This window comes from Megalops cyprinoides, chromosome 11 (assembly GCF_013368585.1).
Source record: "Megalops cyprinoides isolate fMegCyp1 chromosome 11, fMegCyp1.pri, whole genome shotgun sequence".
Lineage (NCBI taxonomy): Eukaryota > Metazoa > Chordata > Actinopteri > Elopiformes > Megalopidae > Megalops > Megalops cyprinoides.
Genome location: NC_050593.1, coordinates 8,231,911 through 8,255,553, shown reverse-complemented (window position 1 = coordinate 8,255,553; position 23,643 = coordinate 8,231,911). Strand labels below are relative to the sequence as shown.

At 45.5% G+C, this 23,643-nt stretch overlaps 1 protein-coding gene across 1 annotated transcript in view; it reads left to right on the top strand.

Moving 5' to 3' along the window:
* Positions 1 to 23,186, top strand: part of LOC118785934 (collagen alpha-1(IV) chain-like) — a 51,556-nt gene extending 28,370 nt beyond the window's left edge. Inside the window, exons 4-52 of the mRNA XM_036540884.1 lie at positions 415 to 459; positions 702 to 746; positions 1,297 to 1,359; positions 1,766 to 1,819; positions 2,213 to 2,239; positions 2,509 to 2,586; positions 2,669 to 2,731; positions 3,477 to 3,512; positions 3,628 to 3,666; positions 3,777 to 3,872; positions 3,968 to 4,003; positions 4,143 to 4,202; positions 4,442 to 4,477; positions 4,604 to 4,648; positions 4,842 to 4,874; positions 5,203 to 5,260; positions 5,499 to 5,534; positions 6,008 to 6,154; positions 6,612 to 6,692; positions 6,855 to 6,938; positions 7,312 to 7,382; positions 7,557 to 7,748; positions 8,358 to 8,526; positions 8,761 to 8,853; positions 9,255 to 9,359; positions 9,487 to 9,584; positions 9,978 to 10,128; positions 10,659 to 10,772; positions 11,211 to 11,378; positions 11,883 to 11,972; positions 12,310 to 12,462; positions 12,930 to 13,028; positions 13,141 to 13,230; positions 13,406 to 13,545; positions 13,803 to 13,929; positions 14,069 to 14,149; positions 14,843 to 14,941; positions 15,414 to 15,464; positions 15,921 to 16,106; positions 16,355 to 16,488; positions 17,259 to 17,331; positions 17,881 to 17,952; positions 18,310 to 18,438; positions 18,585 to 18,683; positions 18,790 to 19,002; positions 19,255 to 19,432; positions 19,879 to 19,993; positions 20,673 to 20,845; positions 21,135 to 23,186. Coding sequence (XP_036396777.1) covers positions 415 to 459; positions 702 to 746; positions 1,297 to 1,359; positions 1,766 to 1,819; positions 2,213 to 2,239; positions 2,509 to 2,586; positions 2,669 to 2,731; positions 3,477 to 3,512; positions 3,628 to 3,666; positions 3,777 to 3,872; positions 3,968 to 4,003; positions 4,143 to 4,202; positions 4,442 to 4,477; positions 4,604 to 4,648; positions 4,842 to 4,874; positions 5,203 to 5,260; positions 5,499 to 5,534; positions 6,008 to 6,154; positions 6,612 to 6,692; positions 6,855 to 6,938; positions 7,312 to 7,382; positions 7,557 to 7,748; positions 8,358 to 8,526; positions 8,761 to 8,853; positions 9,255 to 9,359; positions 9,487 to 9,584; positions 9,978 to 10,128; positions 10,659 to 10,772; positions 11,211 to 11,378; positions 11,883 to 11,972; positions 12,310 to 12,462; positions 12,930 to 13,028; positions 13,141 to 13,230; positions 13,406 to 13,545; positions 13,803 to 13,929; positions 14,069 to 14,149; positions 14,843 to 14,941; positions 15,414 to 15,464; positions 15,921 to 16,106; positions 16,355 to 16,488; positions 17,259 to 17,331; positions 17,881 to 17,952; positions 18,310 to 18,438; positions 18,585 to 18,683; positions 18,790 to 19,002; positions 19,255 to 19,432; positions 19,879 to 19,993; positions 20,673 to 20,845; positions 21,135 to 21,216 — 4,707 coding nt within the window. The 3' untranslated portion in view covers positions 21,217 to 23,186. The remainder of the gene's footprint in view (positions 1 to 414; positions 460 to 701; positions 747 to 1,296; positions 1,360 to 1,765; positions 1,820 to 2,212; positions 2,240 to 2,508; positions 2,587 to 2,668; positions 2,732 to 3,476; positions 3,513 to 3,627; positions 3,667 to 3,776; positions 3,873 to 3,967; positions 4,004 to 4,142; positions 4,203 to 4,441; positions 4,478 to 4,603; positions 4,649 to 4,841; positions 4,875 to 5,202; positions 5,261 to 5,498; positions 5,535 to 6,007; positions 6,155 to 6,611; positions 6,693 to 6,854; positions 6,939 to 7,311; positions 7,383 to 7,556; positions 7,749 to 8,357; positions 8,527 to 8,760; positions 8,854 to 9,254; positions 9,360 to 9,486; positions 9,585 to 9,977; positions 10,129 to 10,658; positions 10,773 to 11,210; positions 11,379 to 11,882; positions 11,973 to 12,309; positions 12,463 to 12,929; positions 13,029 to 13,140; positions 13,231 to 13,405; positions 13,546 to 13,802; positions 13,930 to 14,068; positions 14,150 to 14,842; positions 14,942 to 15,413; positions 15,465 to 15,920; positions 16,107 to 16,354; positions 16,489 to 17,258; positions 17,332 to 17,880; positions 17,953 to 18,309; positions 18,439 to 18,584; positions 18,684 to 18,789; positions 19,003 to 19,254; positions 19,433 to 19,878; positions 19,994 to 20,672; positions 20,846 to 21,134) is intronic.
* Positions 23,187 to 23,643: the final 457 nt, after the last annotated feature.

Here is a 23,643-nt window from a genome sequence, read left to right as displayed (position 1 = left end):
AACAAAAAGCACAGACAGGTAATAGCGTTGCTCATGTTCCTCGTGTGACTTTGATACATATGAGCTAATTTATTCTAACTTAAAGGCAATGTTTTTTGAACACATAACATCAAGTGCATTGGTTGTGTGTTTCAGGAATCTAATACTTGAATAACATAGTATAGCTGAAATTTCTAGCTCAAGAAATTGTGTTAGTGATTATTAATACAATACATTCCTAACTGTAAGAGGAAATTGGGTGTAAAATTATAGGAATGATGTTCAGCTAATTTTATTTTGTGATTGTCAAAAAACATTGCACCTCTCATCTTCTTCAAGCAAAGCGAAAGCACCCATTGCTGCTCCCTAGTGTTCACCAATGTAGCACATTCTGCTCTCTCATGAACTTTCTCAGTGTTGAAACTCTATTCACAGGGGGATCATGGAACACCCGGAGCCCCTGGACTGAAAGGAACTCGAGTAAGTCCTAATAACACACCTGTGCTGGTCCTCAGCCCAGTTAATTCAAACTTTCACTCAGTCACTTCTGTAATACCTGTAAAGTATCACTGCTAATGAATTTGTTCCTGTTACGCATACATTTCCATCTCTATTTCCTAAGCAGACACTCATGTTTCAGGCTGTTGTTGTTTGTTTCAATGACGCATGTTGCTATGAGGGCACTGTGTGTGCTGTTTTCTGAAAACACCTCTGTGCTGCAGGGCCCCCCTGGTTTGGCGGGATTCCCAGGAAATCCAGGTCTTCCAGTAAGTTCTCGAGCACTTCACACTATTTTTTAAGATGAATAGTGCAATTTTTAACTTTTTTTTGCTAAATGTAAAAAAGGTACAACCGCTGACTTTAGCAATACAAACAATTAAAGTCATGCAAATTCTGTTAGCATTTGTTTTAATACCTTGCATAAAGCACATAATTTCATGTAAACTATCCTTTGGGAAGTAACATGAAATTTGCATTGATGTAATCACTGCCACAATATAATTATTGTGTAATTACTAAATAATTTGCACAGTAAATTAATAAAAAAAAGATGTCACATTCTTATTCTTAAATGAATAAAGAGAAGAACTGATAAAAATGAGAACATGGTGAGAAATATGGTGAAAATTATATGTGTGAAACATTATTCAGATTACTTATGTACACCAAATTTCTCAGTGGTAGAAAGGATAAAAGTCTCTGTGTGTTTCCATATTGTAAACATCTCTGACAGAAATGAAGTTCATGTTCAGTTTGCTGAGCTTCCTATTGTGCATTGATAGGAGAATCATTTTAATTTCTGTTTCTTGCTCTAAGGGCATCCCCGGACAAGACGGCCCTCCTGGCCCGCCTGGAATCCCAGGATGCAATGGGACAAAGGTATTATGCACAACTGTGAACATTTGACCGGTTCCTCATGTCTCACTATGGAACAAAACCTACTCTCACAATGTGTACATACAAGTGACAGACAGTATGAACAAGTCTTGCATATTATATTGAAGTTGCATTTTTTTTGGTGTCAAAACCAAATCATATTAAGAGTAGTGTTGTTTAAGACTAATAATACTTATTTTGCTATTTTTGTCATTATTATAATTGTATAATTTTATTATTGTACTTATTGTATTATATTATAATCTATAGTGATTTACATTTATGTGGTTAACCGTAACTGGAATGGCGTTTTTAGCATGTAGATATATAGATACATCGATGCGGGCCACAACACTTGGTATTCCTACTCCTCCTGCCCTACTCCTTACCATGTGCTCCTGTTTTCCAGGGAGACCGAGGCTTTGACGGAGCTCCAGGGTTTCCTGGCCTGCAGGGCCCACCTGTATGTAAACATGGGCGAAGCCTGTCCTGTATCAGGCCACTTGTTAGATAGTTAGGCCCCTCCTTCCTTTGTCAGGACAGCTTTGACTGCCCACTGTACTTCAGTCACTCATTAAAAAGTCCACCAGACTGACTCTACCTAAAGCTAATTAAGGTGAACTAGTTCAGAACTGCAGCTTATCCTGAGCTCTGCAACTTCCCTTAGGATGGCCTTTGGAAACAAAAATAGGTCTGCAAAGGGCAAACTTAAGACTCAATGTAGAAATGATGATTACCTCTAAGAAATAAAGTAATAAAACTTTACTGACATTAGGGCTACAGATGCAATATCTTACAAAGTCATAGTTTTTTCAGCTAATGAGAGTTATTAATATTTCTGAAAATCCGTTTGCAGGGTATCCCTGGAACTCCAGGAATGAAGGTAAAGCAACGCCATGTTAACTGTTTATAGCCATTGTAGTTGTTCATCTGTTCTCATATACCTTACAATACTATTTTAAGTACTGATCAGTGGTATTATTTTGTCCTTGTCCTTGTGTCCTTTGATTGTTGGAAAATTGCAGTAAAATAGATTGGACTTAGAGGCCTGAAATTTAGGCATTTTATTTAGCAGTGTGTTCATGCTATTCTGTCATGGCTGTCATTTTATATTGGACATGTTACTTATCTGTGTTTTGCTTTCTTTTCCAGGGTGATCCAGGTGGTGTCATTGGAGGCTTCATCCCACAGAAAGGCGAAAAAGGTTTTGCAGGGTTGCCAGGCGTGCCGGTGAGTCTGCAGCTAGCTGCTGAAACTTTGTCTATTAATGTTCATGGCTAACTGCTAACATTTGTCTGTGAATCCTCCATAGGGACCGCAGGGGCCTCCTGGAGTCCCGGGCCCACCTGGACATCCAGGATCCGAAGGACACAGAGTGAGTGACTGTACCACCCTGGTTCTGCGCTAGAACCATATGTTAATGATTATTCCTGGAAATCAAATGTATAGATGAAAACCTTTATGTAATTACATTTATTGGGAGAGAATTAAAAAGGTCTCATTTCTCATTTCCGCTTATGAAGTGTGATTTAAATTTGTGCTTTCTTTGAAGTGTCCTGTGTAAGAAGCTACATAATGCCATCATGTAAGCGCTACATAATACAGTACCTTCATAAGCAGGACATAAGTGTTAATGAACATTTATGTCAAGCATTAAAGTTTATCATGGCACCATCTTTGTCTTAAGTGCCATTGCCATGCGATTCTGATTGGGTACAGCCTTACCGCAAAGCCTTCATGAATGCTTATTAGTGCTTTTGAAGGTCTTATAGCTGATAGAATATATGAGCAGATGTATTCCTGTGGTGGAGCAGAACCTTGGAGTGTCTCATTCTAATTCAAAATCAGTGTGAGGGCCACCTTGCAACAGATTTTTAAGATCGGTTTAAATAGAATTCTGTTAATTTAGCCTAATAATCAATCCAGTAATGTGAGTAGGGAATTACAAGCAACAAACTGGAGCCCCAGAATCCTTGAACTAGGGTTTCTCAAATCACTACCATATTCTAACTAAATCACAGTCTCAAGCACATATATTGTACATGCAAGTACATAAAAGTATTGTTATGCATTGTTAGAAATGATCTTTTGTCCTCTCTCACCCCCACCTCACACCGCAGGGTTTGCCAGGCCCCCCGGGACCCCCTGGAGAGCCGGTAAGACTTGAAATATAACATTTGCGCCACTGGACAGATATTCACTCACAGCAAACTCAGATGCCCCTCTGAGCAGTGATGTAACAGGTTGTTGTGTTGTTTCTGGCGACTTTAGGGTGACAGACTAGCTTTCCAAGGTGAAAAGGGAGAAAAGGTGAGTCCCATACAGTAAGCAGTACTAGTGTGTTTTGTAAACTCTTGTGGCTGTGTGACTTGTGTCTCTTATGTTGTTTTTTCCCCCTCCCTATATTCTGTGTCTTACAGGGAAACCCAGGAGTAAGGGGCCCTCCTGGTCCCCCCGGACCCCCCTTGCAAGAAGTGGGGCAACCCCCTATCACTCACTACCTACCTGGACCCCAGGTGTGGAGCTTTTGTGGAAATCTGGAATAGTTATTCAGATAATTTCTCACCGGACATTTCAGCCATCTGACAACGTCTTTGTTTCTGCTTTGTAGGGTGAAACGGGAGTGCGTGGTGACAAAGGAGAAAAAGCAAGTTTGACTGACTCTCACTGTTCCGTTACATAAAAGATCTGAAATATGTGGCCAGATCCCCCCTCAGAGGGGTTTATGCAGAACGAGAGCGCCCGTCACAGCCTGAATGACTTAGTGTGCCTGTGATTCTCTGCAGGGTTACTGTCCGATTTCCCTGAGTGGGGTCAAAGGTGAAATAGGTCCACCAGGTCCTAGGGTAAGTGAATGACGCTTTTGTGTAGCTTGGTCTCTGCTGTACAGTAGATACATTAGCACTGTCCTCTCTTTCACATCTGTTAATCCACCTCATTTTGTTATGCATTGTCTCAGTTAACATCTGAATACAGGCATTGTCGAAATGTCATAATGTCTAAATACAATGACTGTCTATCCAGCTTGAACGCTTTAGATGAGCAAGCTGCTAAGAGGGCTGATTTTAGCTGTCCTGTATTTCAGGGTAAACCAGGGAAGGATGGAGAGGATGGCAGCAAGGTAGGGTCTATTACTGCTCCTTATATCTGTGATACTGAATTGTCATTCCTATGTGGTCATCCATATAGTGTGCTGATATCTGAATAGCTCATGTGCTGATGGTATGAATGTTTGTAACCTAAACAGGGAGAGAAAGGTTTCCCTGGAGCACCTGGATACGATGGACGACCGGTAATTATAAACTTTATCTACCTATCTATCTGTCTATATATCTATCTTATGTGTAAGTTCCATTGAAAGCTGCAATACCTGTACAAAGTCTTTGTCTGATAGTTCACCCTCATGTCTGAAGCACAGGTCAGATTAATGATAGATATATTCTGTGCTATTAAAGATCTGCTAACTGTTGTTGTTTTGTTTTCAGGGAGAAAAAGGAGACCGAGGGCTTCCAGGATATGTATGTACATTGGCGCGTCCATCTCTCACCAACTGAGAGATCTCTCACCAACTCTTTTATGTTCACCTCAGCTGTCCCAAAGCAATTCTGGTTTCTACCTGCACTGTCAAAATGCAGTTAATGGTTTAATCTTTTCTACTGATCAAAACAATCTTTTACAATGAAAAACAGTGAGGGATTGGTTTTCTGTGAGCATGTGTCAGCAAGACCTTCTTCGCACTGTCATATGTGTGATGCTGCTTTTGGCAGTTTATTACTGTGGAAACTGTCTGACCTGACCATGTATGCCCTCAGATTGTGTGATTGATCATGTGACTGGTTTTAACAGGGTGGACCCCCTGGACCTCCTGGTCCACGTGGATACCCAGGTTTAAAAGGAGAAAAAGGTATACAAATGTGCCACTCTCCTCACAGCCAGCAGCGTCAATGCCAAATTCACACATGCTGCTAATCTCAATTTCAGTACAGTGTAGTGATCCTTCATTTCTTCGTCCCAAGGCTATTTTTTCCTCGAAGCAAGATATTAGGCATACAGTAATTCTTTAGTTTTGATAACCTTCATAATTCATCTGTGATCTGTGCAAGGTCACTAATGTTCTATATTGTTGCCATCATGGCCTGCAGGTTTCCCTGGGATTCAAGGGGCCCCTGGCCTTCCAGGTGAGTGGCTGCTGTCAGTTCACATAATTTTTAATATTACAGCAAACCCTTTGATTGGAATATGTTCCAGAGATCCCTATAAAGGAGGTAACCCATAAGCAGTACTCTGTACAGATAATAAATACTTACACAGAACTTGAGGCAGAGGTAGAACTTGTTCTCAACCCAAAACCATCATCTCTAAAGTGTGATAAATGGTGTAATCACACAATGAACAAGTGCTTAATATGTATATTTATGTAATAGTGTTATAGATCTGTGTAATATGTAAAATTAACATGAGAGGGTATGGGTTGCCATGGAGCACTGGAACTGAGGGAAGATGAGAACAGGGGTTGGTGCATTGGATATTTGAAAAGGCTCATCAAAACCTGTGAATGGAAAAGGTCCCCTGTGTCTCAGTTACTGAGAGTCATATACATGTCATGGTCTTATCCCTGATCCCTGTCACTGTTCCTTGCGGTCTCTTCCAGGAGAGAACATCCCTGGCCCACCAGGGGATCGGGGATTCCCGGGAGAGTCTGGACAGAAGGGAGACAGGGGTGCTGATGGAGAATCCCTGCTCGGACCGAAAGGCAAAGATGGGCTTCCAGGGCCTCCTGGGCCCCCTGGACCTCCAGGTATGCGTTTTTCAGAGTTGGAGAGTGTATGCATGAGGATAGCAATGATGCAGTCTGCAGTCGCTGCATTTGAGCTCTAGCCCACTAATAAAGAGTCTTGTGGTCTTGTAGAGGGGGTGTTGAAAGCAACAGCTCTGACAAAGGGGATGTCTGGTTCTACCTCTATTGTGGGAAAGGGGAATAATGAGCCAGCCTGGTTCTACCTCTACAGTGGGAAAGGGGAATAATGAGCCAGCCTGGTTCTACCTCTACAGTGGGAAAGGGGAATAATGAGCCAGCCTGGTTCTACCTCTACGGTGGGAAAGGGGTATATTGAGCTGGCCTGGTTCTAGCTCTATAGTACAAAGGATGCATCCGAGTCCTATGCTCCACACAGTTTGCATACACACCCCTGCGTTTTGTCAGTTATCACACAGAGGCACAAGCAATAACTGGTGTCTGGTTGTTTTTCCTGCAGGTGATGGAGAATGCAACATAGAACGAGGCCCACCAGGGCCACCTGGACCCCCTGGACTCAGTGGAGAACAGGGACAGAAAGGTGGGAGGCAGCCTGAATACATAGCATGTTTTTCCCCTCCCTATTTCATTGCAACTATCAAGTCATGAAAAGCTCCATCTGGCCATTAGGGGTAGAGAACTACAAATATGATGCTAACACACTGGCAAGTATCTGTGTCATAGCTTACCTCACCTCTTTTAGGTGACCAAGGAGACACCTGTGTGCAGTGTGAGGCCTTTGGACCCCCTGGGCTGCCGGGCCCCCAGGGCCCAGCTGGAAGTCAAGGTGAGTGTTAAAGGGGTAGTGCTCTCACTGACAGCGCTTCTTCCATAGGAGCACATTTTCCAGCGCAGAAGAGTGCTGCTTCTCTCCTACTTTAGAGAACATGTTGAAGTCAGTGCCTCTCTGCAGTGTCTTACTGCCTCACTGAAGTAGGCGGTATGGATTGTGCCCATTTGCAGAGGATTCACTTTGATGTCTAAAAGCACACATAATATAGATGTTCCATGAGGTGATGACAGTGTGTTTTTTTTCTGTGACTCCATTAATGTGATTTTGTGGTACTTTGCTTTCTGTGAAGGTGAGTGCACACATTATAGCTTGTGGTCACTTGTTCATTTTACCGTGTGGTCACTTTGCTGTGTGTTTTGGGTGGCAGGTTTCCCTGGCCCAGCAGGCAGTAAAGGAGAGAAGGGTCTTCCGGGGTTCCCTGGTTCTCCTGGTGACCCAGTGAGTGAACATGAGCTCCTTATTTGACCGTGGACCATGTGACAGTGTGACAGCGCGCTCTTGTAATCATGACTGGAACTGTTGAACATTGCACTGACACCAACAGCTCCCAATCTAGATCTGACAGCATCAAGGATCTTTCCTCCCTAATTACATTCCTGCTCTCAACTCCAGGGCAGCAGAGGATCTCCAGGGTTGATGGGTGCCCCAGGAGCTATCGGGGAGCCGGGTGACATCTACGCAGCGCCTGGCCTGAAAGGGGAGAAGGGTAGCCCTGGCAGAGCTGGCAGCAGTGGGCTGCCAGGTCTGGATGGGCTCCCAGGCAGGGATGGGTTACCAGGCCAGCCGGGACCCAAAGGAGAACCAGTGAGTGACCATAAATTATCCAAGTATCACTGTACAACATCATCTGTTTCTGTCTCTATCCACCACTGTGGTGTGGATTATGTTTACATGGCTCTGGACTCCTATCATCACCTGTTTTGAAACATTAATGGTGCTCTCCTAGTGGTAAATTTTAATCTGTAAGGGAGAATCACACATTGGTTATAACAACATGTAAATTTTACATAAATACACATCAACATTGCCCCACATTTAATGTTTACAAACATTACACATGTGGCTAGCTACGCTCACCTAGCTGTTGATATTGCTTAAATTGGTTAGTTTGTTTGTTTTTACTGTCTTGACTTCTTCATAATAGCTTGTAGATGAAAGAGAGACCTATTCAAAATAAATGTTTCTACAGCTCGAGGTATTGGTACCTCAAAGGAGCAAGCGGGAGAAATTTCTCTGTATGTTGACTTCCTGTCTCTGAAAATACAATAAAGCAAGAAGTGGAAATTTAACATGTGGTTGAAAAACTGGTGCAGGAAAGAGGGCCAGTGCTTATGGTGCCCTGGGGACTTACAGTGTTACACAAGTTACACTTGAACCAGTCTAAATGATGGTCATGTTTCTTCTATCTTACAGGCGACTGTGGGCATTAAGGGAGACCAGGGTCGAGACGGGGAGCCAGGACAGATTGGACTTCCAGGAGAGAGGGGTCCCCCCGGTCTCCCGGGATATGGGCGTCCCGGGGAACCCGGCGAAAAAGGCAGTCAGGGGCTGCCGGGACGTCCCGGAGCTCCCGGGACTGTAGGTGGGTTCTCTTCTTAGATGGGGCTCGGATCAGATCCCTTCTGGACAACATCAGGCTGGAGGACTATTGATTGACTTGCGTTGATGTGGTTAGGTGTACCATATTCATCTCTGTGGTGCAAAATAATGACCCCAGATCAGCCTGAAGCTCCGCACCATGTTCAGTTATATTGTGAGTAACTGGAGAAACTGTATGGGTGTCAGTGAGTAACACCTGCCTGTCTCTCGCTCTCAGGACCTAAAGGTGAACCTGGGAAAGCAGTCAGCTCACCTGGGCCACAAGGTGTCCCAGGACCTCGAGGAGAGACAGGGCGACCTGGACTCCAAGGTGAGTGCTGGAGGGTGTGGATTTCTGTACAGGTAACATGGCAACATTGTAGGTGTGTGGATGAGTCAGCCTGAAGGTAGGCAGCTAACACAGGGTACTGAGTGATCCTTAATGGAGAGTGTTCATCAAGGCCACAGACTGGGGAGGGACTCCAAAAAACTGCACCTGGCTGTATACATTGGTGCCTGTCTCTGTACCTGTGTGCTTGTCTCTGTGCCTGTGTACTTACCTGTATGTGTCTTTGTGCTTAACTCTATGTCTGCCATTATTCTTGTTTGTCTCATGTTTCCTCACAGTCAGGAGAAAAGCAATCAAATCCTGTTACTAGCATGACTTCCCTCAGTTTTTAGACAGTGGTGTTGAAGGTCAGTAACCTGCTATGATGATCCCTCTGGCTCCAGGTGATCGAGGCCTTCAGGGTGATCCTGGCATGCCGGGTTTCCCTGGGCCGAAAGGTGACCCAGGCCTCCCAGGAATCGGACTACCTGGCTCCCCAGGGCCCAAAGGTACTGATCATACCCCACCCAGACATAAAACCTGTCACCCTCCTTACACTCAAGATAAATTCTTCTTGCACATAGAAGATAACTGATGTGCTTGAAAGTGAGGTGCAATGCCGTTATTATTCCTCAGGGTATTCGGGGATACCTGGAGCCCCTGGCATACCGGGAGCACCAGGACCAGTTGGACAGAATGGCTTCCCCGGAAGCCCAGGGACACCTGGGCAAAAGGTGCACGCGTGGTTGCAAGGAATGAGTGCAATTAGAGATCAAGATACCTTGTGGCTTTTTTCCTTTTTTCTCTGCACGGAAAATTGGTTTCATTTCAGTTGTGGATTAGTACTGGTGTTATGATGGACTAAACTTATGCATGGATGCACTTACACTTATGTGAAAATGTGAAATGAAATGAGCCACTCATTTCAGAGATGTGCACACTGAGAGAAAAACAGACATAGCCATGAATATGCTTTGGGTCAAGATCATTACAAATAGCTCACAGTAAATTGAACATCCTTCTGTTGCTCCTCAACAAATTAGAGATGCGTTTCTTTAAGAGCAGGCCCTCTCGTCCCAGAGACCACTGCTGTCTGCTCCATGGTTTGTTTGCTGGCTGTTTTCCAGGGTGAGCCAGGACGAGGGTTGCCAGGGCCGAAGGGCTCCATGGGGCCCCAGGGGGTCACCGGGTATCCGGGAGAGAAGGGGAGCGTGGGGCTTCCTGGCATTCCGGGAGGGGAGGGACAAACAGGACCCCCTGGAGCTCAGGGAATTAAAGGTAATCTGCTTCCCTTAGAGATCCACTCAGACCCACTCTGACAAACAACATCGGCTCCTGGGCAGTGTCAACTTTCCTCTATGTCTTCATTCACCAAACTACATTATACAGGACAGTATTCTCTCTCTCTCTCTCTCCCTCTCTCTCTCCCTCACACACACACACACACAGCTATAGACATATGTACACAATACATGGATTCAGTGATCTCACCATCAGGGATTCCATCCTATGACCCTCTTTTCAAGAGCTGTCAGTACAACCTCTCTCTGCTCTGTATTTAATCCTCTATTGAATGATATTCTTATTAGTTAAACTTATTGCTTAGCATGGTAATTCTCTGTGACTGCCTGTTCATAGGTGTTCTGAAACAGGCCACTGACAGAAAGCAGAAGGAAGAACCTCTAGTCACACCAGGGAACCTTGAGTTGTCTTACTGATTGTTTTGACTGCTTTGCTTCTGTAGCTTGAGTGTGCAAAGGAACAGCTCTCTTTGCTTCACTTGCATTGACATACCTCTGCATCCTCAGGTGATTCTGGGCCCCCAGGGCCACACGGGATCGAGGGGCCCCCCGGGCCCCCAGGACAGGGCGAGCCCGGTGCACCTGGGCCGATGGGTCCCCCTGGATTACCTGGCCCCTATGGTGAGCCTACCCCTCTAACCTCTCATGCCTGGTGCTGCATTGAGAAACCCAGGAGTTTGCTCCACTCATGCAATGCTCATACAAGTGTTGCCTTTACCTTCCCTGCAATCTCAATTCCATTCAGCCTGTAAAGGCTATAGTCTGCTCCAGGTCTTCACAATTAAAACTCACAAACTATATGTTGAAGGATGTGAAATGACAAGTCCCTCAATAAGTATAAAAAATACAGATTGCTTCTCTGGGGAGAGAAAAGTTCTTTTTTCTTCAGTGCAGCTGTTCAAAAATTTCTTGTAGTAAGCATATTAAAAATGATTGGAATAATGTTTGTAAACCATTTGAATTCCATATCTGCTCTTGGAGCTAAGCCCAGCTCAGCTGTGTGAGCATTTAGCTGGGGTGAGCTGGTGCTGACTGTGCAATGGCTCTTGTGTCTGACAGGAAGTGCGGGAGTGAAAGGGGAGAAAGGCTACCCTGGACCCCCAGGTTTGGACATGCCCGGCCCTCAGGGGGAGAAGGGGGACGCAGGGTTCCCTGGAATCGTGGGAACAAAGGGGTTGCCAGGTAGACCAGGTCCTCCCGGAAGAGATGGATTCCCAGGCGAGCCAGGTGAGCTCCTGCCCACAGAAAATGGATCCCTTAACAGGAAATGCATTCCTCTGACAGGAAAACCTGAAACCTCAAAAACCTCAAACCCACATGACAGATAAGGTCACAAATATGACCAGACAGTCTGTTCTGATGGGACGCGCATCACATAGTAATATAGAGGCCATTACATTACAGTGCATATTTATGTGTTTATTTGCTTGGTGAACACTGTTATCTCATTTACATATATTTACATATTTCCTATTTATACAGCTTTTTTATTTATAAGCTGTAAGGACCTTATGCACTTATTCACTAGCAAAATTCCCCTGGGGTACAAGGCCAGTCCTCTTGATGGCTATACTTCACTGAAACTCTGTTAACATGACCCATGTCAAAATGTATTCAACAGTATAAATGTGAGCATGCCCAAAACATACAGTGTCTGTCTGTAGCTCTGAGGTGACTACGCTAAACATGTGAATAACATTCTTGGTCACACGTTACACATGCCATTTCCAGGTCCAAAAGGAGAAATGGGCGTCATGGGAACACCAGGTGTACCTGGATATCAGGGCACCCCTGGCACCCCTGGCCTACCTGGCCAAAGAGGTGAGTGGGACCCCCACTGCGTGTCTGTGAAATGGGACCTCTGAACAGAAGGTGGGTGGTGTAAAGCAAAGCTATGCTATCACTATCAGTGCTAGCAAAACAGGCTGAGTCCTGTGGTGGACTGCATGGCAGTTCACAGACATAACACACATTGTGTTACACTGTTTTTTTTATATCATGACTGTAATTGTGAGGAGTGACATCAAAATGACAGAATGAATGATTTATTTAGAGTTGATAATGATCTTGTTCTGACATGTTTTTTGTTCAGTGATATCAGTCTCATGCTGTGATATCAATCCTGCACCATAGTCACAGTCTGTCTTCTTTGTACCAGGTCAATCTGGTGAAATAGGACTGAAGGGAGACTCTGGAGAGCCAGGGCCCAAAGGAGAGCGTGGAGAGCAAGGTCTGCAGGGACCTCCTGGGAACATGACCGACGTGGACATGGAGCATATGAAGGGAGAGAAGGGCGACATTGGGGACAGAGGTACGCATGAGAAGAAAGACAGAGGCTGGACAGATGTGCAAGAGAGAGGAGGGTGAGAGGGATTCAGTCCAGGGGACAGAGATATGAAAGAGAGGAGGGTAACAGTGATTCAGTCCAAGAAACAGAGATACGAATGCTTGAGACAAGACAGGCATGAAGCTGAGATACCAGTTCAGTGGATACAGATAATGTACGGCAGTGACACACAATGAAGTTCTACCTAATTAAGGGCTGACACATTCTCTCTACCTGTAGTAAGGCCAAGAAAGTAACTCCAGAGACAGGTCATGCGACCTGTAATGACATATAATGTTCAGGTTATTGCATTTTTTTACACCATTCCAGGATGCCTATGAGGAAGAGTTTTCACCGTTTGTTAAATTACATTGATAATGGTTAATATAAATAATAAATACACAATGATGGCCACTGATAAAAAATGTCACTGTTCACACTTTGTGTTGCAGGTGATCCTGGACCAACTGGAGAAAAAGGACACCTGGGACTGCCTGGATCACCAGGAATGCCTGGAAAAGACGGAGAGCCAGGTGCACCCGGACAGCCAGGTAACCCACCTGAATGCTTATAAGTTGTCATGTGACCACGTGCAATTTAAATACTGAGCTACTCTGCGTGTAACTGAGCAATCACATGACTCCGTTTGGACATCTTTCCCAGGGTCGAAAGGTGACACTGGTGTACCTGGAGAGCCAGGAAGTGTTGGATCACCTGGACCGAAAGGCAGTATTGGAGAAATGGGGCTACCAGGTAGGGTGGTCATAGCAATGCATTATGCAGACTACTGTATTTTGGTTCTCAGAGCCACCGTGTTGTGTCGCCCACAGTGGAAACACCAAGGACTCATGCTACCAGAGGCTTTCTCTCTGTGAATATGTAACTTCCCACTCAGCTCATGGGACCACGTGTTGATGTGTTCCTTCAGGTTCGGCTGGACCAAAAGGTGCTAAGGGAACGATCGGGACGCCCGGCCACCCGGGATTCCCTGGCTCTGACGGCACGAAGGGAGAGAAGGGTGATGCAGGACTACCGGGCATTGGGGTTCCTGGACATCCAGGAGAGAAGGTAGGCCTCTGTCTGCTCTCATTACAGTGTACCCCACTATGCCACTTCTGTATGTATTTATGTGTGTGTGTATCTGTTGACTTGTGTGTATGTCTGTGTGTTGCTATCTGCAATTGTGTGTATGATTTGTCTATATGTATATGTCTCCCTGTCTGCCTGCTCATGTGCAATATGTAAGCCTTCTTTCCTCTGGGTGTCTGCAGATGAATCAATATTTACTGTACTGTATAAAGATGCATTTCTCTCTCCACCCACAGGGTCAGGTGGGCCAGCCCGGTTTCCCAGGGGTCCAAGGAGATAAGGGCCAGAAGGGTGTAATGGGTGTTCCAGGCATGCCCGGATCACCGGGACTAAAGGGAGACCAGGGGGTAGAGGGACAGCAAGGCAAGACCCATGTCACACGGCACAATGACCTCTCTGTGACCTCTCTGTCATAGCACAGCAGTCACACATTACAATGCCCCCCTCTGTGCTTTTCTGTGCTCAGCAACCGTAGGGTGACAAAGCTGTGTTCCTCTTGCAGGTAGTCCTGGACACCCAGGTGAGAAAGGAGTCAGCGGACTTCCAGGTGTACATGGAGAGCCAGGATTTCCTGGACGGCCAGGTAAGGGGTTGCTGCAACAGTTAAGACTGTGTGAAAATGCTACTGGAATGTTAACTAATTTTAATGGCCTATTGTCACATTGTCTGAAAACAGTTGATATATGTTTTAAAGATTGTAGCCAATGGATAGTGGACATGTAGTGAATGACTAGTAAACCTGAATCTTCTAGTGTGGAAATCAGGAAATTAGTTTTACATATTATATTTAAGCTGGTTTTAAAAACACACACCGTCATGTGCTCAGATTTGTGATTTGGAATAAATGTTAGGGTTTAACTTTGCTATGCACCATGAAATAAAATTTTAGTCACATAGTCTCAGAATACTAACTGAAGTTGAATTCTTACTATGTGTTTACAGTTGGTTTATTCTGTTTATTAATGATACCAAGCAACAAGTCAAACTAAGTCAAGTCAAAGTAAGACACAGGTTATTAAGGTTATTATGCATTAATGAATTTTTTCCTAAGCATATTAACAGGCCTTTAATTGAATTTTAAATCTTTCTTGGAAAAAGGGACACCAGAAAAAATACCTCTTTGGCTCTTTAGGGATAAATATGTTGTTGGCAGCCAAAGAAAGCACTTCTTTTGGGGAGTCACAGTCTGGAGAATAACCCACAGTTTGTAGGTCACATGACCACACTTTGCTGTTGCTGTGGAAACCATGGCTCTATGGAATCATGTTGTCCCCAGGTGAGCCAGGTCTGCAGGGTCCGGCGGGTCCACAAGGGGAGAAGGGAGAACCTGGCGTGGATGGGATACCTGGTTCCTCTGGGGAGAGGGGTGACCCAGGTGAGCACATGGGCCGCGCTAAGCAATGCTGTACTATGGAAAGGGGCTCCGGAATGGCGGCTAATAACGATAATATTTCACCAGCATTATTTGACTATCCTCATGTAATATGGCGCTTTACACTGCATATTTTCCTAGCAGATAATCTTATCCAGAGCAAATTACATAACTTTAAATGTTTATGTTATCCATTTGTATAGCTGGATATTTACTGAGGCAATTTGGGTTAGGTACCTTGCTCATAAGTACAACAGCAGTAGTCTACCAGGGAATTGAACTGACAACCAAACTGGAAGAGGAGTTGATGATCTGGGGTGTTCTTGCCAGGCTACAGGCAGCAGGGCCATTGTGCCAGCTTAGATCATCCAGAGACCGCCTGGTTGCAGGAGTGAGGTTCAGGTCTGGGTGGTGGCTGTGCCCCTCGCCCCACGCTGCTTGTCCTGTAGTGGTCACTTCCTCTCCTCCCCCACAGGTTTTCCAGGCCGAGGGCTCCCTGGGTCTCCTGGACTGATCGGCAGTAAAGGTGAGGCCAGAGATCACCATTCCCACCTCCCACAAATAGTACTACATCACGTCAAAAAGGGGCCATCTGCTGAAAAGCACGACAGCGCAATGTACACAGTCAGCAAGCACATTCATATGTGCGATGAATACAAGATATGATGCTGATACTGGCTCATGTTATAGCTTAGCTTTAACCACACCAGCACATTTAACAACAAGGAATAAATGAAGAATAATATTGAACGTTAACTCAGAATTAACAAATAACTGGAGACTAAAAAAGAATGGGAACTGCTTAATGGGAATCAGTGCACTCCCTGCCGGTTAGGCATAAAACTACAGAATAAATTAAATAAAATGAAGGGACATGACACAGAGGGTGGTGTTGATCAAGGGGCAGAAATCCAGGCATGATCAGAATACTCTCCTCCCCAAATCTGACCCCACCACCCCCACCATGTCTCTCACTCTGCAGGTGACAAAGGCAGCGCTGGACTCCCGGGTATTCCAGGGAACTCTGGTATCCCAGGACCAAAGGGGGAGAAGGGTATCCAGGGCAGCCAGGGTCAGCAGGGCTGGCCAGGGGAGCCGGGCCTCCCAGGGCCTTCGATGGAAGGGCCCAAGGGAGAGCAAGGAGTGCCAGGGACACCTGGTGATCCAGGTAAGGCCTACTCCGTCCTCTCAGATTGTGTGGTGCAGAGCTGTCTGTCTTATTAGTTGGCATGTTTCCTCTTTTATGGCTCTGCTCACAGTCAGTTCAAAAAACACAATTTAATAACTTGTTATTTTGACTGATGCAGCACAGGCAAAATATTTCCACACATTAGTGAACCAGTATGTTTAAAGCACAGATAATCCAGCAGCATGGCTTTCCTTAGTGAGATGATAAATCCCACACCTTCCTGACAGGTGCACCTGGAGCTCCGGGTCCTGCTGGAGTTCCAGGAAGTGCAGGAGCCAAAGGGGAGAAGGGAGACCATGGCTTCCAGGGGTCTCCAGGACCACAGGGATACAAAGGAGAGAGAGGACAGCCTGGTGTTCCTGTGAGTTACTGCTCCTGCCCACCATCATGCCCACCCTGCAGTTACTGCCCCCACCGTGTTACCCTCATCACTGTTACAGAATCACCACCATCACTGGTATCAGTGTCATCACTGTTACAGCATCAGCATCATCACTGTTATCTCCATCATCACTGTTATAGTATCACAATCATCAATCTTACATTATCATTGTTACATTATCACTGTCATCACTGTTATAGTATTCCCATCATCCCTGACAGCCTCACTGCCATTGATGTCATCACTGTTATAGTTTCACCATCATCAGACTCACATTATCACTGATACATTATCACTGGCATCACCGTTAACGTCATCAGTGTTACCTTAACACTATCATTGCTGTTTTCACCATGATTGTCATCATGATCATTATCGCTGTCACCACTTTCTCTGGCCTTGTCATTATGGTTTCTCTACCTGTCACTCCTGGCCATTATCTGGGCGCCATCTCCCTTACACTCTCACAAGTGTGCACAATGAAACCCGCCTTCCTGTAAACGTGACCTTCGGTGACCTGTGGTTACAGTGGGAACAGACTTTGGCTGCCTTTCAAGATAATCACACCCACTTTCTGCTATTATCGTTCAAGTCCTTTGAGCTTTGATGAAGATCCACTGAAAGCATCATTGTACTTCTTGTACAAAGAAACCATGCTGTAAATGTTGAAGGGGCACTGAAGTAAGGTGTTATTGGCTTGCTATGGTTAATTTGACTAAACCCTTTTCATGCTTTCCTGTGTATGACAGGGACAAACTGGCCTGCCAGGATACAACGGACCAAAGGGGGAGATGGGACAGCAAGGTGTTCCTGGATTCCAAGGTACCATTGCTGCTGTTCACACTATTGCAGTGACCCACACTGCAGTAACTATATCAATAAGTGTCTCATTATTGCACTCACTCACTCTCCAGTTACTATGTGAGTGACTCACACTACTGTAAATGAGTGAGAATACTAACCCAATATTTGAAAGATATATGCCACATTAAATGCATGAGAGGGGTTTTATCAGGTAATAGTACTGACATATATTGAAGTAAGTGAACCCATGAGTAGTCAGTTGTTGACCTCAGTTATGCTGCAGTGTGTGAGTGTTCAATGCCATCATAATGTCCTACACTACAGTTAGAGTGTGTGTATGCTATCCTGTCATCATAATGTCCTACACTACAGTTAGAGTGTGTGTATCCTATTCTGTCATCATAATGTTGTACAATACAGTTAGAGTGTGTGTATCCTATCCTATCATTGTAATGGCTTACACTGCAGCTACTGTGTGCTAGTGTTCTGTCCAGTCACATCTTGACAGTTTAATGTCGGTCAGTTTAATGCTGCCAGTTTTGCAGCTTAAAACTGCTTGTCTTCCAGGGGTGAAAGGTGAAATTGGAATATTTGGACCCAAAGGAGAGCTGGGAGACAGAGGTTTCCCTGGAGAGAAAGGTATGGGAACAGATGTGGTTTTGCATAGCTCTTACCGATGAAAATGATTACATTCAAACAGGCTTCACTGACAGACCAGATATTATAAACTGTTTTGACACTCTAGTCACAGTACAAAATACAATCGGATGCAATCGAAAGATTCTGTATTGAACAGTTATTTTACAATTCTAACAGCTGGTGATCAGCTCATAAGACATCTGATTTTTTGTGTAGAAAGAGAAAGGAAAAGCAGTGAATCGAATTAGCCAGCCAGTTACACATGACCAAAATGAGTTAAAAGTGTGTAGCCATTGGAGTGCAGAAGCATCAACCCTGACAGCAGTGTCCGCATGATCATGATCTCTTGTGTCTCAGGTAACACCGGCCCACCTGGACCACCAGGGCCCCACACCTTCATCAAAGGGGACATTGGGATTCCAGGACCCCAGGGCCCACAGGGGCTAAAAGGACAGCAAGGATTAATTGGACTTAAAGGGCAGCAAGGTAATATATGAGTCTCTGCCTGGGTTCCCATAATGCAACAGTGCTTACTGTGATGTCCACATGGGCTTTGTTTGTCCTGTCGAATGGGTGGTTCACGATCACTTTGACCACACCGACCCCGGTCAAACTTTTTACCTCCCCCGCAGGTGTGACGGGACCGTCAGGTGGGAAGGGAGATGAGGGGGTGCCAGGTTACCACGGTCAGCCTGGAACCAAGGGAGAACCTGGTCCTGTTGGACCTTCAGGTGAGCCATTCAGTCCTCCACTATTCCTGTGTGCTTATGGAGTCTTGATATCCCACTAAAAATCTCCCTTGGTCATGATGCTGCCCCCCCCCCCCCCCAACTACAGGACCCAGAGGATACCCTGGCCCACCTGGGCCAGATGGTGTCCCAGGCCAGGTGGGGCCTCCAGGCCCCTCCTCCATGGACCATGGCTTCCTGGTCACACGCCACAGCCAATCAGTGGAGGTCCCACACTGTCCAGAGGGCACCAGCCCCATCTATGATGGATACTCCCTCCTGTATGTCCAGGGCAACGAGAGGTCACATGGACAGGACCTGGGTGAGCGACTGGCATGCAGACCTACAGACAGATGGCCGCAGCCACTCTGCCCAATGGGAGCAGCAGAATATCAATAAAGGGCCGAATCTGTCGGTTCACAGCACAGCAGGTTCAGAGCTGCAGGGACACTGAATCTTTAAATCATGCGGATGGCCCTCCTACTAACTGAGCCTACTATATTAGCCAATCTACATGCAATAAGCATCACTGAATCTCCTGGTATTAACCCCTGCTTGACTCTGCCCTCTACAGGAACGGCTGGCAGCTGCTTGAGGAAGTTCAGCCCCATGCCTTTCTTGTTCTGCAACATCAACAACGTCTGCAACTTCGCGTCCAGGAATGACTACTCCTATTGGCTGACCTCCCCAGAGCCCATGCCCATGAACATGGCGCCCATCACTGAGCAGAATATCAAACCCTTCATTAGCAGGTAAGAGCCCCACAGGAGGAGGCAGAAGGGGCACAGGTGCTCCGAAAGTAATGCCAGACACAAAACTCACTGCTACTTCAGGTATACAGCCAATCCCCATCTTGAAAGAAGGAAAAAATATGTTGGGAAGTGAATCCTATTTCCCTCTAGTTGCAATAAGGGGAGTCATGTTTCTTCACAAAGACTTGAATTTAATGTCTAGACAAATGCATATGCACATATAATATGAATTTAAGTCTAAATACTCAGCATTGTGATACGCACTGTGTGGTTTGGGAAGGATGATACACAAGGCAGTCTGCATGCACTAAGGATGAAATGTATGTCTCTACATGAAAGAAAAAAAAAACGAAAGTGATGCAGCCATCTTCCTGGGTGTATTATTGTGTGCTTACCATTGTGTATGTGTGTGCTCACGTGTATTTGTGCGTGTCCGTATGTTATAGGTGTGCTGTGTGTGAGGCTCCTGCTATGGTGATTGCAGTCCACAGTCAGACCATAATGATCCCGCCTTGCCCGACTGGATGGGACTCCCTGTGGATCGGATATTCCTTCGTCATGGTGAGCGTTCCCGCCCACTCCACTAGCGAGTATCAGCCACAGGGACACTCTCGCTGTTGGAAATATGTGTATTTTTAAGTTGAAATAGTAGTGTTAGTTGCTATGGTGAAATCCATTTGCATTGTGGAAGATCAAGGAAAGCTGATCTCGCATATTGGGTGCAGTTTTGCCATTTCTGTCTATATTTCCCTGTGCTGCTATCCCTTTCTCTTCCTGTCTGTGTCTGTTTCTGTCCCTCTCTGACCTTTCCCCATCTATCTCCCTGTGTATTTAATTTTGAAGTAATTTCAGAAGCATAGTTGGCATGACACATAAGGTATATATTGCTAAAGCATAAACAGTGATCAATTAGTAATTTCTTGAAATACTATAAGAGCAACATCACTACTAAATATTACAATATAATAATTCAGTAGGTTTGTGTTTGGCTTGGAGTCTGAGGAAGGGGTTATACCTTGCCATGGCCCAAGGTTGTTCACCTTCCCCTTTTGGACATCATACATGTGAATAGATAAGGAGGAAGTAGGGTAGAGGAGGGATGCTTTGAACAGCTGAAACAAAAACAAAGTGGTGAGTGTGGTTTTCTTTACTTGATGATAGGACAGGTTTGTCGATTGTCTAAAAATTCTCCTGCCGAATCTTTGTTTGGAAATTCAGTAATCTCTCTGTCCCTTTGCAGCACACCAGTGCAGGTGCTGAGGGCTCTGGTCAGGCCTTGGCCTCACCTGGGTCCTGCCTGGAGGAGTTCCGCTCCGCCCCCTTCATCGAGTGCCACGGGCGGGGAACCTGCAACTACTACGCCAACTCCTACAGCTTCTGGCTGGCCACCATCGAGGAGGACGAGATGTTCAAGTAAGCCTGTGCCGCTCTCCTGATCTCCCCCTGTCTCCTCCTCCCTCCTTCCCCTCTTTCATCTCTCCGTCTCCGACGCGCCTATTGTTCCACCACCTGCGCTCGCTAAGAGAGCGTAGCGAAGAGAGCGTACTAATGTTTCCTTTACCTCAGATAAACTCCCGCTTGGGAAACAGGTGACTTAGAGTCCTCAGGCTCAGCACCCCGCTCTGGCCAGCAGGGGGCGGCGCTTGCCTTCCCGGCGCACGTGTTAGCCGTGTCCTGAGGGGAAAGTCTCGTCTCTTTTCAGGAAACCGGTCCCCACGACGCTGAAAGCGGGAAGCCTCCGCACTCACATCAGCCGATGCCAGGTCTGCATGAAGAGGACATAAACCCCCCCCCCCCGCGGATGTTCCGACTGCGCCTCTACCGCGTTTTGGCTCCCTACAAATGATGGTGCTATTTTAGAAGGACAGATTCCCAACCGAATGAACCGAATACCAACCAAACGAATGCGTTGCCGCTGGAATGCCGGGGGTCCTGAGCCGGGAGACCAGCTGGCGCCTTGCTTGTTCCAGAACACTCCGCTACTTTGCCGCAGCGTTTCTTCACCGAATGGCACTTTGTTTATCACTGCACTGACTATAGCCCTATTGTAAGCAGGTGTCCATTTTAAAGGAGTATGCGTGCGCCCGGTGCTATCCAGTACACCTATCTATCCTTTGTTATGTGTTTTTTCATAGTAATGCCTCAGTGTTGTTTTTATACAGATTCCACCTAACTACATCAATTCATAGATATAAATATTTTTATTATTTGTTTTTTTATTCAAAAGTTGTACTAATGTCCAGGCTGGGACTGCAGCTCGTTACAGGTGACTGTAGTTGAAATCACTGTCAACTAATGGTTACCACAGCACTCAACTAGAGGTACGGGCATCACCGTACCATTAACTTTATTGTAAATATAATGCATTTAAAGTACTAACCACTTCGCCTCCAGAACAGGTCAGGTAATGTTCTTCATTTTTGTGAACCATCCTTCTTTTATTTATAAGAATAAAAAATGTACAAGAAAAAAAATGGATGTAAAAAGCCAAAGAGCAGAGAGCCATGGGGCCTATAATGCAGTGTAAATGCTGTGCTCCAAGCTAAGGCATGGGCATGTGCTGGTTACAGTATATATAGTGTTATGCACTGCATAGCCCTTGGGAGGCCCTTGGGAGATCGCCCTCGATGTGTTTGAGTTTGTATACAGCTCGCTGGGAGAAACTAGTTACTCCAGTGTGTTTGTGCACAGAGCACATGTCAGGAGAGAGGATGCCACTCTAATGTGTTTGCAGGAGCAGTTACAGTGGAGCTACATGCAGGAGAGGCAAATAGCTTCACTTTATATCGATGATAACCACGAGTCTGTTTTCCATTATGAAAAAGCCAGGTTTTTTAACAGGGATCACCCCTACTGTGTTCTGGGTGTTTGCATTGCCTGTGTTCACTAAAGGGTGGAGCTTACTTTAATTGGCATACATTGTAAAACAATTAAAAATGGCCAGGGATAATTAATAAAATAGGGTGAGTTTTGGCCAGATGGACATGTCTAAATTAAGGATTATCATATTTAAGATCAATAAAGGCTATTTGCAGTACAGTGAAAATAAAGGTAAGTTCTCTGCCTCACCCTTTTGTAGCTCTCCAGCTGCCAGTTGAGGGGTGATGGTGTCACATGGAAATATCTGTGGCCCTACGTCGCCCCCTGCTGCCTCGCGCACACCCACACACAACTTCCGCTCCGAGTTACATTCCACAGCAGCAAAACCCTCTCAGCAAATCATGAAGCTTAATTCCCCCGTCAGCTGTAATTATGATATCATGTGCTTTTGACATCACCACGTCAGACATCGGTGCAGTGGCCCTGTGGCAAGGGCATGTGGGCTAGAATGACCGCACTAAGTTATACATCCAAAACCCCAGCTGCATTTTAAATTGACGTTGTTTGCTTCTTTGCCAAATTTGGGGTGGTGGGCTGGTGTCCTTCCCAGAGGGTGAGCTTCGTGAACATCAGCTGTTTTGTGTCACGTAAATTGGGACGAATAGGCACATGATTCCTTCCTCATTGCGTCCAACACCAAAGTTAGAGTGTAGCCCCACCCCCATTTGAGACAGGACAATCACGATTATATCACACGTATACTGTGTTGTACCATGCTCAGCCTTTCTGCAAAAACGTGCCATTTGCTCTTCCCAGCTTCCCAGCTGCACTTGATGTTTTTGTCTTCAGGGTTTTTTATGGGCAAATTAACATATGCTAAATAAACCACATGCACACACACACACACGCACACACACACACACACACACACACACACACGCTCTCACACACACACACACACACACACACAGTATTTGTACACTGAATCTCTTGATTATGAAACTAATTTCCTGTGTACTCCTTTGTATTTCTATGCATAAAGATGTCTTGCGTGCTCTGCGTTTGTGGCATCAGCAGGCATTAGTTAGATAGGCTTTAATAAATTTGTGATGTTAGCCAGAGACAGTCAGGTGTACATAATATGCATTTTCACCCTGGTTTTCGAATCTTGAATTTCTCATTGGCCGTCCAGCCAGAAGACGCACAGTTCCGTGTCAAGGTGGCTCATCAAATGTGTTGAAGGTAAACAGGAGAACAATCACATTGGAGTTCTGTAAGTGCCAAAGCTTTGTATCAGACTTGGATTTGAACTGACTTCCCTCAGGTTTCTGTTGTTTTTGCAATAAGTGCCCTTATGCACTACTCACTGTGCCTGATGATCTGGGGAAGAG